This window comes from Myotis yumanensis, unplaced genomic scaffold (assembly GCF_028538775.1).
Source record: "Myotis yumanensis isolate MYYU_CA2020_CCGP unplaced genomic scaffold, mMyoYum1.0.hap1 SCAF_5, whole genome shotgun sequence".
NCBI lineage: Eukaryota > Metazoa > Chordata > Mammalia > Chiroptera > Vespertilionidae > Myotis > Myotis yumanensis.
The window spans coordinates 24,074,522-24,095,952 of record NW_027223756.1 but is presented as its reverse complement, the minus strand read 5'-3'; the positions used below and the strand labels follow the sequence as shown (position 1 = coordinate 24,095,952).

The 21,431-nt window shown below is 44.5% G+C and overlaps 1 protein-coding gene across 5 annotated transcripts in view; it reads right to left on the bottom strand.

Annotated features, from left to right (window-relative positions):
• The window catches only part of PPP2R2B (protein phosphatase 2 regulatory subunit Bbeta), a 366,511-nt gene that overhangs the window by 82,973 nt on the left and 262,107 nt on the right, over positions 1–21,431 (bottom strand). For all 5 annotated transcript variants that reach the window (XM_070414667.1, XM_070414668.1, XM_070414671.1 and 2 more), the window contains one exon: positions 87–184. In XM_070414667.1, the coding sequence (XP_070270768.1) occupies positions 87–184 (98 nt within the window). The remainder of the gene's footprint in view (positions 1–86; positions 185–21,431) is intronic.

Here is a 21,431-nt window from a genome sequence, read left to right as displayed (position 1 = left end):
GGGGGACACGTGAGGATTAAGGAACAGCGGGAGGCCTCTGCTAAAAAGGGAAGGAAAGGGGCATTTTGCAGTCACTTGCCACTTACCTCCTGCTCTCGTTGAAATATTACAACCCGACCCCCCTTGTCCCCTGTCGCTAGTAATTCTCCCGTGTGGTTGAATTCTACCGTAGAGATAATGTCAGCTGAAAAGAAGAAGACAAAGGCAATTTAAGTAACTGCACACTTGCTTTGAAACGACAGATAATAGACACACTTTTCTGTGCATTTAAGGGCTCAGGGCTTTGTCTCTGCAGTGGAATTTACAAGGGCTTTATGTTCTGTGTTTTAAGTGCCGCGAGAAGCAGCTCTTGGGAAAGTACACTTCCTAGATGCCCACACTGCGCTGTGGTCTCCTGGAACATCTGGCGAGAACAAAAGGAAGCACGTTCAGACCCTTTGATGTTGGGCAAGAGAGAATGAGTTTCTTAAGGCTCATGGAAATGGCCATCCTCTTTGATAAAAGTTTCTACCAGCCATGGAGCCTGTACCCACTCCTGGCCTCTTTGCATTTCCTTTTCTTCTATACCGAGGCACTTCCCCACACAGGTTTCTGTGGTGGCTATGCAAACGAGGGCTGGGGATGCCTGAAGCTCAGACATGGAAAAACACTGGCAACCTTTGCAAGTTGGAAACTCATGGAAGAACCTCACAAATGCTCCAGCTTGACCCCGTGGTACCTCTTTTTTTGGTGAGCCCAACACTCCTTTCTGGAAGAGCACGCCTTATTCCAACCCCAGGTGAAGGGTGCTGGGGAAATGGTCATGAGTCAGAGGGGAAGTGAGAGGGCAATTTGTCCTCTGTGGTTCCCAAGAGAGAAAATACACAGGCGCCAGGAACTCAGATCACCGATAATTGCTGAGCGAACGCCAGCCTGCCAAGTCTTTCTTCAACGCCGGTTACCCCCGGAGGAATACGGACAGGTAAATTACCTATGATGGGATTTATTAGGGCTATTTTTAGAAACATGTCAGAGGTTAATTCTTGTGCAATTATTCCCTTGCAGGGCTTCAACAATTGCTCCTGAGAGTTCAAATAAGTTCTAAAAAAAGGGGTGGTGGTGGTGGGGGGAGGGGAATTATGACCATGGCCTTTGACAGAGGAACATTCTGAAGATTATGTCCATGTGAGAAAAGCAGAGGGGAAACAGTGAGCTGGGAAACGAAGGCAATTGCCCCTGAATAATTCACATCTCAAATCTTACTTTAATATCATCGTTTCAGGATTTTCTTGGTATGCCTGACTTATTCAGGTAAGTAGTGTACAATTTTCCACTTTGCACATAACTGTCCTGTTCCACATATGACAATGCTCTTAATGGTCATCCTTTGTGTAGAAGGAAAAAGAAAAAGGCACAAACCATAGTCACTTTCAGGCTGGGCACATTTAAAAGAGCAATTCATGATTGCTTTTTTTTAAAAAAAATCCTCACCCGAGGATATGTTTTTTATTGACTATAGAGAGAGAGGAAGGGAGAGAGAGGAACATTGATGGGTTGCTTCCTGTGTATGACCCAACCTGGGATTGAACCTGCAACCTTTTGGTGTATGGGACACTCCAACTAACTGAACCACCCGGCCAGGGCCAATTCATGATTTGTTTGGGTCTCCTAGGCAACTGACCCCAGGACAGCAAATGCAAAGCTCTACAGGAGCACTAGGTAAAATGGAGTGAAGAAAACCAGATGCAGCAGGAAGCTTGTGTCCTCTCTTAGGGGACAAGTGGCCACTCGGCTTAAGCCAACTGTGGCCATCAACTATTGCGAGCGTCGGCAGATATTCTGATCTTTTTCAAAGAAGTTGGAAATCAAGATTTTTATGCAAAATCTCTTCAATTTTATATAAGGGCATCTAATTCTTTTTTTCAACACCAGGACATTTTAAAAAAGTGTAATCTTGTCTGTGGGCTAAATGTGGTGTGTGAGTCACCAGCTTGTGACGCCTGGTCTATAGTCTTCCTTCAGAAAAGACCACCCCATTCCTTCCTGACGATCTCAACCAGAGATCTAGTCCGTTCCCTCAGGAAGAGCCCTCCAAATGAATGCGACCTCAAGGAAACATGAAATACGCGAGTGCTTATCCAGTTCCTAATGCAAGCGGAGGAGGCCCATTTCTCTAACAAGTGCCCACTGAGGAGGAAGGAAGCCTAGCAGGGCTGGGGAGCCAACCACCTCAAGTGAGTTACTTGCCCACGTTTCTTTGTCACAGTTGGTGCATCTTAGCTAAGCACGCTCATGTACAGAGGAGGGAAGGCGGCTGCTTAGTGTTTGCACTGCCTCCGCAAAGCACTCGAGTGCTAGGATACATTTCTTAGGGACTGCTACTGGCTTTTCAATGAGTGGTGAGCAATGGGGTTATTCACAGAGACTCCTGACTTGGGTGGAACCTAATGAAGACGAGGCCATTTCTTTTTTCTTTCAGGCTTCTGTGGGGGTACTAAGGAGTGAGTCAGAGCCCTCAAACTCCTGAGGACACAAACGCGTTCCAGAGAAAAGGGTAGTGGGGAATAATGAGAGAGTGGTGGGGAGACCAGGCCTGGGGGTTAACAGCGCCCCACTCCTGTCTTTAGGGCTAAGAGGCTACTTAAGTGCAGTTCACGTCCTTCCTCTCCCAGCAATGTTAACACGGAGTTCTGGGTGGGTGGCAGGGTCCACGCATTGAGGACTAAAGAATGGGCTTTTCCTTTTGGGAAGTTGGGTATCAGAAGAGTCAAGCAGCTTTTCCCAAGGTCAGCCTCTGGCTCAGTTTCCAAGAAAATGTCACTCCAAGGGAAACAAAATTCTCTTTCTCAGTTGCAGTCTACATTGCCTTTGTGCCCAGACTCTCTGTGAAAATGTCCTTCTCTTCTTCCTTTAAGATCCACACAGGTCAAAACAAGGTAGGATATATGTTTTAAATCAATAATTCTCAGGCATGGATCTGTTCATTTATTTAAACTACTCATCACTGCACAGGACGCACAAAGCATTCTTCCAGGCTCCGTGGAGGACACAAGCTTCAAGGTCCCTGCCCTCCAAGTCACTTCAACTAAAACGTGTACCACTCCACCCCACTCCACCATGTTTCTATCACCATCTTCAAAAATAATCATCTGCACTCCAGCCTCTACAAATAAATTCTGCCTGGTGCATCTATTTTTACTCACTATTCCCTCAGCCTTTAGAAAAGAATACATTGTTTTTGTATTTGCTAAAATGTTCTTTCACGTGTGCATGCTATCCATATTCTTTACAAACTAGAGGCCTGATGCATGAAATTCGAAATTCGAGCAAGGGGCTTGGACCCCGCAGCTGTGGCAGCTGCCTCTGCCACGGCCCCATGGTGCTGCAGCTTAGTCAGGAAGGTCGTCCGGTCTAAATAGCATATTACGCTTTCATTATTATAGATTGTTAGGAAAGCCCTAGCTGGTTTGGCTTAGTGGATAGAGTGTCCGCCTGTGGACTGAAGAGTCCCAGGTTTAATTCCGGTCAAGGGCACATGCCCAGATTGCGGTCTTGATCCCAGTGTGGGGCATGCAGGAGGCAGGCAATCCATGATTCTCTCTCATCATTGATGTTTCTATTTCTCACTCCCTCTCCCTTCCTCTCTGAAAAAGATCAGTAAAAATAGAGTTTTAAAAAATTGTTAGGAAAGACCACTGGGCCCCAACTACCATGACACCGACAGCCCCTACCATGAGAATAATACCTTCAGGTTAAGGCCGTGGTCGGCAAACTGCGGCTCGCGAGCCACATGCGGCTCTTTGGCCCCTTGAGTGTGGCTCTTCCTAAGCCTTAGGAGTACCCTAATTAAATTAATAACAATGTACCTACCTATATAGTTTAAGTTTAAAAAATTTGGCTCTCAAAAGAAATTTCAATCGTTGTACTGTTGATATTTGGCTCTGTTGACTAATGAGTTTGCCGACCACTGGGTTAAGGCATTGTCCCAAGACCCTTCTTAAAGGCAATTATTGCTTGGAAGCTATAGTACTTTTTAAAAATATATATATTTTTATTGATTTCTGAGAGGAAAGAGAGATAGAAACCTTAATGATGAGAATCGTTGATTGGCTGCCTCCTGCATGCCCCCCATTGGGGATTGAGACTGAAACCTGGGCATGTGCCCTGATCCAGAATGGAACCATGACCTCCTAGTTCATAGGTTAACACTCAGCCATGGAGCCACACCGGCTGGCCGGATGCTATGCACATTTTAAACCATGAGGAACCATAGACATGCACATAGAATATTTATCACATACAAAAATGTGTATCATGGAAGGAGAAAGATAAAAGGAACAATGCCTGCTAGAGAGCATGTGTCCAGGCAACATGGTGCAATGGAGTCTGTGACCTAATCAGAACATAACACTGAGGCCAGGTGTGGGGATTTGGAATAGCCAGGCACAGGGGAAAGAAACACAACACACACACACACACACAGATTCAGGCTCAAGTCTAAGCCACGTGATCCAAGACAGTATTTATGGAACATCAGGCATGGTTCCAGCTAATAAAAATGTCTCCCTTTTTTCCAAGTGTTATCATTATTGGTGTTATACTGCCCTCAAGAATCTTTTAAGAAAATGGGGGGGCCGAAACCGGTTTGGCTCAGTGGATAGAGTGTCGGCTTGCGGACTGAAAGGTCCCGGGTTCGATTCCGGTCAAGGGCATGTACCTGGGTTGCGGGCACATCCCCAGTAGGAAATGTGCAGGAGGCAGCTGATCAATGTTTCTCTCTCATCGATGTTTCTAACTCTCTATCTCTCTCCCTTCCTCTCTGTAAAAAATCAATAAAATATAGAAAAAAAGAAAATGGGTGATTGGTACAGCAGGATTCTGAAATTCCTTAGTCCTCTTGCTAAGTCCTTATCTTTATTTTAATCCTGCCAGTCTGCTGGTCTATATAGTAGGTTGTTTATATCTAGCAACCGTCTAACTCATTTCAGAGCCTTTGCCATTGCAGCTCGAGTTGATGCCTGTTTTGATCTTCTGGTTTCCTGACTCATTTATCACTGCTAAGCCAGTAGGTGTAACCAGAATAAGTTACTGCCCCATCCATCGCTGTGTATCTTCATCTATCACTGTTTCATAATTGATGCAAAACTCATGAATCATCCACATTCCAGTTTCAAGATACTGAAACTTCTGATACAAATTCTCCTGTGTTTGCATCATGCTCTTTGGTAGAGCAGTTAAAACTGGAAAACTTGGGCTGCTCAAGGCAAAACAATTTTATAGAAATAGGATGTGGCGAGAAGAATAAACTAGAGGACTTACACTTCATCTGAAATCATGGTCAACAGAAACCAACTCATCAAATTCAACATGATTTTGGTTTTTAAATGACCAGTTCATATGACACAATTTTATTCAATGCCCAGCCTTTCACACTGTTGAGCAAAAAACTATAAACAAAGCATTTTTCCTCTGTTCTGTAGACCAAGTGCACATTTTTTACTAAAAACAGAGAACAGAAGCCAAAAGCAGTTACAGAGGTCAAGTGTAGCTAGTGATTTTTAAAGGAAGTATGACGTTTGCCCTGTTCTACATCTACTTGTGTTTATTTAATTTCCACAAGATGGTGGCCTGGTAACCCCATTTCAGGTTCAATGAGCACTGCTAAGACCAACTTTTTCTTAAAAAAATCATTCTCAGGATCCCACAAAGGTCCAAGATTGGTAATTCCATACATATAGTCTCCATGTACCTGAATAATGGAAATTAACTTGGCAATTATATTGATGTGATGGGGAGACAGAGGGAGGAGGGAGTCCATGGCCTAGTTGCCCACAGTACTGTGCTAGGCTGGAGTCTGAGGCAGGCCCTGCGATTATTGAGCAATGTACTATTCAAACCGCAGGTTGACTATTTTGACCAAATGAGGACACAGTTTAAAATGAGAGAGGACCTAAACCCAAATCCTCTGATGGGACAAAATCTTACTGACCAGGTCACTAGAACCGGCCTTCTAGGCATCAATCATAGACACAGGAATTGAAATGAGAGGGTAATGCAATGTAGCTTTTAAAACCCATTAAATATTTTACCTTTCATCTAAGAAACATTTGGTAGATAATATTATAGTCTTTGACCCTACTTGTATCAGCCGACTGATTCTACCTACTCAACATTTGGCTTATTTCCTGATGGTCAGGTCAACTCTGGGGAGAGTTTTGCAGTGTTCGGCAAACTGCAGCTGGAGAGCCACATGTGGCTCTTTGGCCCCTTGAGTGTGGCTCTTCCACAAAATACGGAAGAGCCACACTCAAGGGGCCAAAGAGCCGCATGTGGCTCACGAGCCACAGTTTGCCGACCACTGAGCTAGGGCAAGCACATCAGCAAGGATGGAAGACAGGTGTCACAGAGGATGGCAATGGTGAAATAGGGTTAGCTGCCAGAAAGTTTGTGTTGAGAAGGATTTGGAAGGTCCCTTCCAGCCTGAAGGGCCATGATTATTTGGCAATGGGTCCTGCCGTGAGGGGAGGTAGCATGTCTGGCCTTTATCATCCCTACACAGGGGCTTCTAGCTAGATTGGCAATGACTTTGTGGATTAAACAAACAGGATTTTTAGGTTTCCCAGGGGGAATTAAAAATACTCTTTTCAGGCACATAAAACTGTGGACTCCTTTCTGAGTTCTGGTTCACAGTCCATTTTCTTAGATAAGGTTTTTTGTTTCTAGTAAGTTTTCATAACTGAAATAGTGTGCTGGAGCTATTTTCTACCAAAATAGAAGGAAAAAAGTCTGATTTTGGCCAAGCAAGATACTGCTACTGGATTGTGCCAAAAGGGCCTTGTTGATGTTAATATATTATAAAATTTAAAAAAGAATCAGCCAGCCCTAACTGGTTTGGCTCAGTGGATAGAGAATTAGCCTGCAGACTGAAGGGTCCCAGGTTCGATTCCAGTTAAGGGCATGTACCTTGGTTGTGGGCACATCCACAGTAGGGGGTGTGCAGGAGGCAGCTGATCAATGTTTCTCTCTCATCGATATTTCTAACTCTCTATCCCTCTCCCTTCCTCTCTGTAAAAAATTCAATAAAATATATTTAAAAAAAGAAAAATCAGCCAATAAAAGTGTATGTAAGATTCTTACAATTTTGTTAAAGTACTTTCATTTCAAAATATATCTTTTTTTTTTAACTGGTAAAGTAATACATACTTACTAAAACTTCCATCAACACCAAAAAGATGTTTAAAATATAAAATGAAATTTTGCTAACAATCTGACTCTCCTGGACTTAACAGGTAACTCCTGTAAATCCACAAATATTCATGGGAAAAAGATCTGTCAGGGAGAGTTCAAAATGATAATGCTTTGGTGTAGAATGTGGATGGTTGATTTATTTTCTTATAGTCTTTTGTCAAAATTTTCAGTATTTTCTAATTTTTAGCATGACCATAAATATATGTAATTCTTACTTGCAAACAGATTTAATTGGTTTTCAAACTGAATAAAAGATTTTGGCATTTATCTCAGTGACTTTTTAAACTTTTAAAAAATTACCTTTTTAATTCCCATGTGGCAAAATTTGTATGGGTTTGGACAAATGCAGGGATGTGTGTCCACCACCACCACCATCATGATCCAGAACGGCTTCACCACATCTAAAATGTGCCTCACAGTGCCCCTTTTAGGGAATGATTTTTCAAAAGGGATAAAATTATGAAAATAAAATGAGCTGACAGGTAGAGAGCTTCCAAAAGTTAAAAATGCTATGCAAATACAGAGCCTTAATACGCCTGGTCTTTACAGATATGACTCAACTCAATTTGGAGCCAAGGTCATTTTCTCACAACTCAAAGATTTTATTATTATTTTTAAAAATGTTTTTTATTGATTTCAGAGAGGAAGAGAGAGAGAAACATCAATGATGAGAGAGAATCATTGATCAGCTGTCTCCTGCATGCCCCCAACTGGGGATGGAGCCCACAACCTGGGCCTGTGCCCTGTCTGGGAATCAAACCATGACCTTCTGGTTCATAGGTTCATAGACACTCAATTACTGAGCCGTGCTGACTGGGCCAAAGATTTTATTTTTTAATCTTATTGCTTAGATATTATCACCATTCTGGTTTTAGAGTGGTGGGGATCTCAATTCATCAATATACCTTTATCAACTTGCACCACAAGCATCAGATGTTCTGCCCTTTGATCTTTGCCCTTTGTCTTTCAATGGGGCTACGTTTGAGTCCTTGGTTCAGTAGCATTGCCTTCTTAAGTTGACCCTATCTCTCATATTCCTTTAACTTGGTCCTAGTGACAGGAGTGGTAAATATAAAGTTCTGAGTAGTGATAACAAATAGATCTAATCTGGCTTACCAATTTTGATCTATGGGAAGAAGCTGCCTATTGAGAAGAGTTCTGAGGTCAGAGCCAGGCTTGTGATCAATTAGTCATGTCTACCACAGGCATGGACATAGGCAGCACACATGCTACCTGCTTGCTCTCCTGACCTTCTGTGAGTAATACACTTTCTGATCCAGACTTATTCCTTTGTCACCCAACCAGTGTCTGGTATTTAGATACCGAATCCTCTCTTTTCATTTGAATACAGTTAATTCTTTGCATAGTCGTTTAAACTTGAACCTGGTGCTGGTTCCTCTTGTATGAAAGAAGGCAGGCAGAGGGGTCCAACAGCCCCAGTTCCCTAGATCTTGTCACAATTGCTGCTTCCTATTTAACCACAAGAAAATGCTAGAAAATGGGTACTGTTTACATGTCAGTCTGCTTCTGCCGACCAAGCTCATTAAGGGCAGGTAGTGTGTTGTGGCAGACACCCTTGGTGGGCTACTCTAGCCAGTGCCTGTTGTGCTTGCCTGCCTCCTGCCGTAGAAGCTGAAAAATGGAGATACTTCCTTCCCAGCCTCCCCTGTAGATACTGGTGGCCAAGTGACCCAGATCTGGCCAACGAGACATATAGGAACATCTTCTGGGGGACAAGGAGGCAGAACTTCCAGGAAAAATGTTCCTTCCCTGAATAAAAGGAAGGAAGCAAGTAATGGGACACCTTCTGGTGGCACTGAGTACTTCGTGCTTCCTGCCCTTGTATGTGGCTATATGTGGACTCGATATGTGAAGCTGTGGCAGCCATCATGTGACCAGGAGGTGATAAGTCTAAAGACTTAAAAAAGCCAAGAGGCTGAGTATCACATGGAAAAATAGGACAATGTCCTTGATGATAGCACTGAACTACAAAATCTACCTCAGAGATAGCCTATGCTTGGACTTGTTAAATGATAACCTGTGGTTTAAGCCACTGCTAAACCACAGGGTTTTTGTTATTTGCATCACATGCAAACTAAGAGGCATACATTTCCATCTTCGTTTTCCTCTTAGCTCTTTGCACAAAACCAGATTATTAATGCATGCTGAATTGGAATTTCCACGCACAAACTCTCACATGCACATTTTCATTTCACTTTACCACACAACCAGCTTTTTTGGGATTTTTTTGCACTTGTTTGGTTTCCAGTACAGGTATTGAGGTGGCTTGTTTATCTCCCTATCCTTGAGTGAAAACGGTACATTACTTTTTGATCATTCAAATATGAAAGCAGCTTATTGGGACAGCATACCAACCCCTCCCCCCATTAATCATGGTGCCCATCATATAATTATGACTTCAAAGGGACCCAGTCATGCCCTCCTTAGGAGCCATGTTCTCTCTGCTAATGTGCAGGAAGCCCACCATGCTTGCTGAGCTGTGAAAATCCAGATGGTAGGAAGCAGGTGAGTAATGAATGCCATGCTGTTCCCATTAAAATGCACACAGCTTCCCCACGCTGACCGAATGCCCAGCACTAACCAGGGCTGAGGCAACCCGGGCCACGTGAGTTTATGGAGATTTCCTTTCATTCAAAACATGTTTCTGCAACATCGAAGCTGAGAAGAGAGAATTTTCCTATAGTTGGAACAAAACTTGCCTAAAGGGCAAAGTTTTAAAAATTATAAATTGTCTAAGTAGGCAAAAATCCAGTGGGAAATTGGTTGCAGTCCAGACTTGCCTACAAACCCCAAGCCTGTGTGGCTTACGGTGGAGTCTGCTGTCGAGGTGTCTACCATCTGTCACCCACTCTTTCAGAAAGCAGAGGAGTAATTAACTGCTCGGGCAATGCAAACCCTGTCAGTCATTCAGATCTATTATCTACACAACATGGGGCATCTACCGCTGACCCCACAGTCAGTGGGACTCCGGGTCCAAGTGGGCAATCTCATCATATCTGCAGGGGACTAGGCGCTCCAGGGCAGGTAGTCTACCCGCCAGGCACGCTTAACCTGGAGTCTGTTTCGCACGCCTTTGGTCAAAAATTTTGTGGTGTCGCATGCTCTGAAGTCAGTAAGGCATGGCATCTGCACTAAAATTCCCCACGTCTGTGGGTGGGTTCTAATATCACTTCCTTAGTGAAGCCTGGTGTGTCTTCCCCCTCCAGCGGTTCTCAACCTGTGAGTCGAGAACAATGAAAATACATCCTGCATATCAGATATTTACATTACGATTCATAACAGTAGCAAAATTACAGTTATGAAGTAGCAACAAAAATAATGTTATGGTTGGGGGTCACCACAACATGAGGAACTGTATTAAAGGGTCGCAGCCTTAGGAAGGTTGAGAACCACTGGCCCAGACAATCCCTTTATGACGCAGCCTCACTGCCCGCACATCTCCATCACCACAGCTATCACCACTTACCGTTAGCACTTATCCCAAAGGTAAGGCAATCAGTTTACATGCCTATCGCAGTCTTTAAATTCCATACAAGATGTATTCATCATTGAACGTTCAGTGCCTAGCTGAGTGTCTGAATGTGTAACAGATGAGTCTTGATTTTTTTAAGAGATGAGAGCCAGAGAGATCCTACACCAAAGTGGACCAACACAGACAGGCTGGTTACCTTAAACAAAGTACCAGAGAACAAAATATTTATGCTGGTTGAATATAAAAAAGGTTTTTAAGGGATGTGAGGCAAGGGCAAGTTCTTGTTTGGAAGAGTATTCATGACTTTAGAGCCAGATAGATTGATCCTAAAAAGACTTTATAGCACTGGCAAGGAATTAAGGGTCCTATGAATCATAGGGAAAGAAAAGAGCAGATGGGCTGGTGACCAGAGGGTACTGGAATATGGTGCTCTTTGGGAGTGTGCATGGAAGTGGCAAGGAGACAATCCAAAATGTATTTTATTTTATTTTTTAAAAATATATTTTATTGATTTTTTACAGAGAGGAAGGGAGAGAGATAGAGAGTTAGAAACATTGATGAGAGAGAAACATCGATCAGCTGCCTCCTGCACATCTCCTACTGGGGATGTGCCCGCAACGCAGGTACATGCCCTTGACCGGAATCGAACCTGGGACCCTTCAGTGCGCAGGCCGACGCTCTATCCACTAAGCCAAACCGGTTTCGGCCCAAGATGTATTTTAAGCAAATAGGCCTGCAATTCCAGGAATCTCTTTAGTGGATACCTATTATGTGCATGTCTTAGGACTGGATGCTAAGGATATGCTAATAAACAAGTGAGGAAGAAAGAGGGTGGAAGTGCTGAATGAATGAAGGAATGAGTGAATGAATAAATAAATAAAGAAGCAAATACATGTATGGATAAATAAACCAGTAACCAGGACAGGTCCACCATTAATAGCTGAAATAAAATCTGTACAAATTCAATTTCTACCCTCAGCCAAAAGATAGCTAGGAAGAAAAATGCTATTGAAACCATATCTTCCCAGAATTTTCAAATTATCTAGTAAGAGTTTCTCCCATAATTCACTATTTCAGAGATCCATGTGGTTTTATTTTTCTTCTTCCCTCATCTCTTTCCCCTTTCCCTCTTTTTCCTTCTTCCTTCCCTTCCCCCTCTCTCCCTTTTCACCATCCTTCCCTTCTTTTTCTTTTGAAGCCAAGAGCAGCAAGTACTCTATCCCTCTGCCCCCAGGTCAAGGTTCATTACCTCCTATCTGCCTACCAGGCAGAAGGCTGCTTACCTGTTTACATTTTAGAAATGATGAGTAAACTACAAGATTACTTCCCAGTGGGCAGCCTGACCTCTTTATGGCCTTTCACCACCACTCCTATTATTATTATACAAAGAAACAAGTCTGTCAGAGGGGAAAAAGATACCCACACTGTCATCCCACCCGTGGACGATTTATAGACACTTTGCAAGTGGCCAGACCCAGGTGATGGTGCCAGGAACTTTCCAAGTGATTTGTAGATCTCCCTTCCAAGAAGTCAGTCTTTAATGGAAAAGTCTTCTAGCTGCACATCCCTTTGTTAAAGTGCAGGTACAGGGAGAGGATTGAAGTTGTGTTGCAGAAGACTGATGAAATTAACTTGCTATTAACATGGCCTCAAGATATTTCAGTCTCAAAAAAACACCAGGATTGCAGTTTAGAAAAGCACAATTTTTCTTTTTCTTTTGTGTGTGATTTAATCACGACTTTATTCACTTGATATAACTGCACTCAACATAAAGTAATTCTAACCAGAGGATCAAGAGATTTACTCAAAAGAGAAAATATAATGTAATTTTCTTTACAAAATGATTCACAACTGCTTTGAAAAATGATAAGTTCTCCAACTGCCTTTAAAACGGGCAATTTACAAAAACAAATATTTTTCACACATTTCAGGAACATTTCTGTAATGGAAGTCTCCTGGCTTTAGGTACCATCAATATGATAATAACTACTAAGTTCAAATCTCTGGCTCAGATGACTCCCCTTAACAGGACACTTGTATATCTATTACTGGGCAAATATTTTTGAGCTCCTACTAACCACTGAACACTATGCTGGATCTTGGATCAACAGAAAAACACAAATTTTCTTTGAGACTATTAGTCATTGAGTTGGCCTATGCATGCCAAGTATAGTACTCGCTCTTTATATATACTCTCTTCCTAAATCTACATTATCATCTTCATTCACTGAACTCCTACTTTGGCCAGGATCTGTGCTTTGTCATTTAATTATCCAAATCCATGATTTCAGTATCTTCCCGTTTTTTTTCAGATGAAGAAATGGTGGCTCTGAGAAGTTAAAGAACTTGCCCAAGTTTGGGAGGCTAATCGTGCAGCTGGGACTGGAACCCAACTCTAATTTCAAAGCCCATGTTCTTGACCTGCCTCTGTTAAGTCTCATTTCTTTTTCCTCTGCCTCCTATTATTTCTTGTTCCCACTCTCGTTTGTCTGTCATTCCTCCCCCCTCCTCCCCCCCGCCCCCGCCCCCCGATCCTTTCTGAATCTTTCACACTTAGATACAAGCTTTATTTCTTAGCATGGCAGAGGGGATCTGGGCTCAATGGTAACTTTCCATCCCATCTTCTGTTTGCCTTACCACACACCTGACACTTTAGCTCAGTTGAACTCTCTGGACTTCCTGAGCAGACATGGTCTTTGCTGACCTCTGTCCATGCCATGTCATTTCCCTAAGACTTTCTGTCCATTACTCATGTGTGTGGACCTCTTCTCCTCCTAGAGAGCATGCTCCTTGGGGGCAAAGTCTTTACTATTTTAGTCTGGGGACCTCGCATAGGAATGGGCACTTAAGAGGTTTGCACACAATTCCTACATTCCCGTTGGATGGCTGAATGAAAAAAAGGAATGCATGAAAACTTCAAGGCCAGGACCAAGCTTCCCATGAGCTTCCCTGCTTGAAAAACATCCACCCTCCTCACAACTCCTACACTTTATACTTTTCAACACCTGCTACCTGTGACATTTTCTCTTCATGTGTGTACTTGCTCTGTTTTCCTTACTGAAATGTATTTCCTTAAGGGCAGAGTTCCTATTCTACTCATCTTTGACTCTATCAATAAATTCTTCACCCTGGAATTTGTTCTCTTAGTATTTATCCCCCTCCCCCTCCCTTCCAAGGGGAAATTTAGTTGGAAATAAATATCTTTTAGAAACCAAGTAAGGACAGTTTCCATGTGAAACTTCACTCACCGAGTTGGCATCTTCTTATGGGGAATGACTCATTTATATTGGATTATGGTACAAATATTGATAGACGGCTTGAATATAGTGTATGTATATTGTCTCCTTAACTAGATTATAAGTTCCCTGAAGACAGAATCATATTTATTTCTTTAATAGACCGCATGTTTATCTGTATCTAGGATCTCATTCTGTGCAGAGCAAACATGACATAAATGGTCCACACTTGGAGATTTAGGATTCTCATGGGACAGCTGAGTGTTGGTCTATATAATACATGACAGTTCTCTTCTAAACTTAAAGTTATAAATGCTCCATTTTTGCCTCCAGCTTATTTTTTAAAGTAGTTCATTACTATATAGGCTCACAGCCTGGGACATCTCTGAAATAAAACCAGTATTTGAGGAATCAAGTACCAAGGCCAATTTCAGAAGCATTTCTTCTGCACAAAGCACATGGGTGAGGAGTGGGAACAGGGTCATATTCCTATGTCTCTAAGGACTCTACTTTTGGGGACATTTTAAGTACTGATTCCAACAACCTAAATTATTGCCTATGAAGAATATACAAAAGCTTAGGGCACACAAAAGCCAATGACTACAAGGTGGGGCAAAAGCAGGTTTTCAGTTGTGAGGACCTGAAACACAGAGTTTATACTTGTTTTATTATCTATTAACTAGAGGCCTGGTGCACGAATTCATGCATGGGTAGGGTCCCTCGGCCCGGCTGGCGATCGGGGCTGAACAGGGAGTCTCGCCCAGTCCGCATTGGGGCTGATCAGGGTCAGCCAGCCGGCCGGTGGGAGGGACCATAGGAGGTTGGCCGGCCGCGGGAGGTTGGCTGTGGGAGTGCACTGACCACCAGGGGGCAGCTCCTGCATTGAGCATCTATCCCCTGGTGGTCAATGCGCATCATAGTGACTGGTTGACCAGTCCTTCCGGTCGTTCAGTTGTAATGGTTGCTTAGGCTTTTATATATATACTAGAGGCCCAGTGCACAAAAATTTGTGCACTCGGGCGGGGGGGCGGGTCCCTCAGCCCGCCTGTGCCCTCTCACAGTCTGGGATCCCTCGGGAGATAACGACCTGCTGGCTTAGGCCTGCTCCCAGGTGGCAGAGGGCAGGCCCAATCCCTAAGTGCAGCCCCTGGTCAGGCTCAGAGCAGGGCCGATCGGGGAGTTGGGGCGCTGCCCCATCATGCACAGAGCAGGGCGGATCGGGAGGTTGCAATGCCACCCTCAGTTACACTCAGGGTAGACTGATTGGGGGGTTGGGGCACCGCCCCCTGTTATACTCAAGGCAGGGTCAATGGGGAGGTTGCGGCGCCACCCCCTGTCACGCACAGAGCAGGGCCGATCAGGGGGTTGGGGCGCTGCCCCCTGTCACTCAGAGAGCAGGGCCAATCAGGGGGTTGGGGTGCTGCTCCCTGTCACTCACAGAGCAGGGCCAATCAGGGGGTTGGGGCACTGCCCCCTGTCACTCACAGAGTAGGGCCGATAGGGGAGCTGGGGCACCGCCCCCTGTCACACACAGAGCAGGGTGGATCAGGGGTTCGGGCGCTGCACCCTGTCACACTCAGGGTAGAGCCAAAGGGGAGGTTATGGCTCTACCCTGTCACACACAGAGCAAGGCCCGTGGAGGAGAGTTGGGGCGCCACCCTCTATTACCCACAGAGCAGGGCCGATCAGGGCGTTGGGGCACCGCCACTGTCACACTCAGGGCAGGGCCAATGGAGAGGTTATGGCTCTACCCTGTCACACACAGAGCAGGGCCCGTGGGGGCGGGGGGTTGGGGCGCCTCACCCTGTCACACACAGAGCCGCAGGGCAATCAGGGGATTGGGGAGCTCCCCCCTATCAGGCACAAAGCAGGGCCCGTGGGGGGAGAGGGGGGGTTGGGGCGCCTTCCCCTGTCACACACAGAGCAGGGCTGATCAGGGGGTTGGGGCGCCTTCCCTGTCACACACAGAGCAGGTCTGATCAGGGGGTTTGGGCGCTGCCCCCTGTCACGCTGATCCCAGTGCCGGGAGCCTCGCTGCTCCGCTGATCCCAGTGCCGGGAGGCATATTACCCTTTTACTATATAGAATAGAGGCCTGGTAGACGGGTGGGGGCCGGCTGGTTTGCCCTGAAGGGTGTCCTGGATTAGGGTGGGGGTCCCCACTGGGGTGCCTGGCCAGGCTGGCTGAGGGGCTGAGGGCTGTTTTCCTGCTGGCAGTTGACTAAAAGCTTCCAACCGCTCCTTGTTTTCTTTTTTTTCTTTTTTTATTCTGGGCCAGCTTTAGCTCTGAGGCCTCGCTGCTGAAAACATGGATACAATGTTGCGGTCCAGGGCTGACTGAAAGCCAGTTTTGTTTAGCTTCTTATTTGCAACATAGTAATAGTTTCTTAGAGTTGCAGTTGAGAGGCCGGCAAGTGAGGCGGGGAATGTTGGAGTCTGCAGTCCCTGGAGGAAGCAATCCTCCCTGCTCGCTTCAGTGCCTGGCTGCCGGCCGCCATCTTGGCTGACAGTTAATTTGCATAAGGATACGCTGATTAGCCAATGGCAAGGGTAGCGGTCGTACACCAATTACCATGTTTCTCTTTTATTAGTGTGTATATATATATATATATAAATTTATTATTATTATATATTTTCTATACAAACAATTGTAAACCCACTTCTGCCCCACCCTGAATTAACTGCAGTAGGAAAATTCCTCTCTCTCCAACCCACAGCGTAGCAGGCTCTTATCCTTGATTGTAATGCATTGATTGTTTCCTGCAAAGTCCACGGGAAGAATGGAATGTCAGCATTTTATCAGGCAAAAGAAGGAATAAAACCTTTAAACACTAACAGTACAGAAACAACCCTGCCCATAATCTCACATACACAAACTCTTCTTCACAGTAACATGTACCAGTGAGCTGTTTTGAGGAAGTTTGGGGCTAATACAACCTTTCAGTAATTTATTACTAAGGAAATGCTGTGAACTGGCCTTTTCCTACCCCTCAAACCTCATCTTAAATCATGTCCCTGACCCCCTTCCCTATGTTCTCACCCACCAGCTGCCTTAAAGATCTCATCCATGCCAGGCCTCTTCTGACTTTGGAGTCTGTAAAATGAACATTCTGCTTGCTCTTTGCCTAAACTACTCTCCCTCCCCCTGCTCCCCTTCCCTTGGCTAACAGCTATTCATTTTTCACATTTCAGCTTAAACAGCACTTCCTGAGGGAGGCCTTCCTAGAGTCATTCTGCATTGCTCCCCACAGTACCTATTCTTTTCCTCCTTTAAAGCATCTATCAAAACCCATCATTATATTTGTGTGTGTGTTTATTGTTAATTTCTACTTCCCTATAAGACTGTAAATTTCACCAGGGCAGGGATCATAGCTGACTTTTTCACTGTAGTATTCCTGGCTCACAGCAAAAGGTTTGACACATATTAGACACACAATCAATGTTCAATGAAAGTCTAGTTTTTGAGAATTTTGTTAATAGTTGTTGCCTCATCACTTGGGTTCATATCCTCTTTCTAATATTGTTCACACACACACACACACACACACACACACACACACACACACACATTTGGTTTTCAGTCAACTGGGTGTAGCAGACGTATGAGATAATGAAAAATTTAAAAACCAATGAAATCTGCCTTATTCTTTTAATTGTCCTGAGCTAATCCTATACATGAATACGCATGCATTGTAAAATGTACACACACCCTTCTGATTCTTAAATTCAAGCCCTTGTCTCAGCCAGTCTCCACCCTTTCAATTCTCAGGAAGAAAGAACACCGGAGACTGGGTGGGAAGATCTTTCTACGCCAAGAGGTCTGACCCAGTGAACTATTTCAGTCAAACGCACAGTTTGAATTGGATTGCCGGATTGCTGAAAAGGGATTTCTGGATTAGACAGTTCATTAGTGGTGGAGCCAGCATCCAGGGCCTGTCGGTCTCTGCTTTCCATGCCTGGAGTTAGCAAAGTGACATGGCGAAAGCTGCTTGAGGGACTGGAGCCAGTGAGTCTCACGGAATAATGGCTGAAATAGCAGCTACCCAGAGGCACCAACCACACCCTTAAGGCTCAGGAGCCCCAAAGTGTACACAGCTGAAAGTGAGGTTTGGTGTTGACTGAAAACGACCTGCTGAGCACCGTCTATGTGCCTAACCTAGGGTGTGGTTTTGAGAAGTAACTTTAGGAGGTAGTCAATAGCAGCCTCCCAACAATCAGTTTAAATTCCAGCATCGCCACGCACTAGCTGGCTCATCTGGGGTATATTTCTTAACCTTTTCCTCCCCATCACTTATCTAATCTGTAAATGGGGAGGATATTATAGCAAGGATTAAATGAGGAAATGTGTTTAGTGCTTACGTGTGTCAGGCACCATTCTAAGTGCTTCGCGTAAGTGTTAGAATAATGCTTTCCCTGCAAGTAAGATAGTGAGTGGTTAGCAACATCCCGTTAGATGTCAGAGAGGCGCCATTCAGCTCTGTCATTTATAGCGGATGTGCCTTTGGACAAGTGAGTTGAATTCTCTGAACTTCAGTTTCCTTCTCTGTAAAATAAGAACATGGTCCCACTTTGGAGGGGAGGTATGAAGATTACATGATAAGGAAGGTAAGGAGCTTCCTGGCACATTGGAGACTCAGTAACTATGGTCAATTGTTATTTTTACAAGTGCATTACTCCTTTGGATCCCAGAGGACACAGAGCAAGTCTTCACAGCTCCACTGCGTAGGACCAAACAGCCCAGGGGACACCGTTACGGTGGCTGGTCACATCTGACCCCAGAGTTGGTTTACTTAGCACTGCATAGTCAGTCCACACAATTTTTCCAATTTTTTGAATAACTTGCCAACATTTGAAAGTTGTGAGTTTCATATAAAAATATCCAGATTTCCAGTTTCTTTAGAAAAATAACAAGATGGGCACCATGGGACCGGCACTCCCACTCCTGGCTTGAGCGGGACTGCCCCTTTAGAAGGGAACACGATCTTGAATGTACCTCCACTCTCCCACTTCCTATTGCACCCCAACCTTGAGGCTGAATGTCAGCTCCACTCATCCTCAGGAGGCTTCCCTCTATCCCCTGCTTCATCGGTGTTACTTGGCCTCTGGGGGTATTGAGTTAGCAGCTGCTGGTCTTGACTGTTGTCAATATCCTCTAGAAACTGCTGCCTCTACAAGGCAGCATGCAAGGAAACAACCCTTTACCCACACAGCCTCAGGCTACTGGACTGCACTGACAAATGAAAGTGTAGAATGAGTCCATTCCACAGCCAGAGGCTGGCCTCTCCACGGAGCTGAGCACGGGCTTGGGGAATAGCCTCTCACCCGAAAGTTGAACCCATAAATTCACGACTTACCCTGAATCCTCCAGTTCCAGTTAGACCGAGGGTGGAGGATACGGGACAAATGATAGAGGATCTATACAACAATGCTTTAGAGCTGAGTTCTCTAAATATAATCTATGGATTGCTGTTCCTTAGGTAAAAAAAGTCACTTTTTGGAAATAGCTAGAACATGATCTCCCATCTTAGGGACTCATCTGGGCAAATTAAAGTCTCAAAAAACCTGAAAAAAAGAAGTTCACTCACAATTCATTCATTTAACAGATGTTTATTGAGCACCAACTATATGCCAGGCACTGTTCTAGGTGCTAGGATCTCAGCATTGATAGACAAGAACCCTGAACTCAGGTAACATTTTAGCTTGGAGTAAAGAAGAGTGCTTCACTTTGTTTCCAAATTTCTGCCTACATAATGCCACTGGGAAACACTGCTTTATGCATAGTGAGTAGCTCTTTGCAGAAACTATGGCCAGAGGCTCTTCATGATAAGTAAATAAGAGAGATCACCCCCACTAGTGTCTAACAAAATAAGACCACTCCAGAACCCTTTGTAGAAAAACACATAATTTACTTCTTCAAAAGTCAGTGAGCGCACTAGGCCAGCCTTAGCTTGGGAAAAAGACCACGGCCTCACCTGGGACCTCAGATGCAGTGAAGGTTTTGAGACTATCAGAGAAGGTTAGCTTGACTTTCACCTCCAATGTGGAGCTGTTTTTCTCTGCATCTAAGCTGACCCAGTTGGAAATGTATTTGTTTTTCACTGTTTAATCTTCTGCATCACCCACTGTTGATTAGATTGAATTAATTTATGTTTTTAATGAATTTAGAAACTCACAGTGCTGCAGCAGAAAAGACTTCAGACAGCATCTGGCCACCAAATGGATTGATTACCTTGTCTGCAAAAGTCTTTCAAACATCTGGGGCCTGAGTTGGTGAAACGTCCAGAAGCTCTTTCAGAGGCAAGAAGTGCCCACCGAGGGGAAAGACAGGGTGCTGGAAATAGGTAGGGTTTGCTTTGATTTCTAAATCGGGAACCTGGCACGACCCCAACATGCAAGCACATTTTGCTGCTCATTGGCACAGTTTCAATGGCACTGAATAGACTGATCCGAATCTGTTTTGTTCAACATAATCAGAAGCCACCGGGCCTGAGCCCCGGCTGCCGCCCCCTGAACTTCCTTGGCAATTCCTTCCCTGTGGAAGCTCCCACTGATCGTTAAGATGAAACATTTATAGGAAACATTTAGAGAGAAGCACTTGGCTCTCATTCACTCAACAAACATTATTGGGGGCCCACTGTGTGCCTGGCACTAAGCCACGTTCACCTCTTCATTAGCTACTCTTGGCAACAACCCTACAAAGTAGGCAAGCACTGCTCCTCCACCCTCAGAGATATGGTTGAGAACTACACAAAAATAATAATTATTAATGTTAGTATAAACATGACTAAAAAATAAAGGCTATAGACAGACACACAGGCACACACATGTGCACACATAAGCATGCACGCACAAACACGCTTATGCATGCACCCAAACACCTACACACACACACACACACACACACACACACACACACACCCCCCGACTCTCTATATGAAGTTTACATGCATTAAGTCATTTAACTCTCACAGTAAAGCCATGAGGTAGATGTCACTATCACCACCCCCATTTTACAGATGCCAGCATTGAGGTACTGGGAACTTATGTGACTTGCCCACAATAACCCAACTAGCCTTTGGCAGAGCCTTCTAACTTGGGCAGCCTACCTTGAGAGCCTTTGCTCTTGACCACTCTGCTTTCCTACCTCTGGATAACATTTAGGGAAGACATACTATCTGTCAGTCACTATCCTAGGGGATTAGCTTCATTGGACTTTAATCATTCACACCTTATACCATGGGTACTATTATTCCCAGACGAGGAAGCTGAGGTCTAGAAACATTAACCTATTGAGGTCACAAGGAGAGTTAGTAACAGGGCTGGGCTTCACTCAGGTCTGCAGGGTTACAAAGGCCACTTTCTTCTTACTGAGTTACCTGCTGACAGATGAGAGAAAAATGGGTGGTGTGAACGCAATAGCTTTCTCAAAGCTGCACCAGGAAACCTGTTGGACTGGTCAGAAGAGAGGGGTGCCCT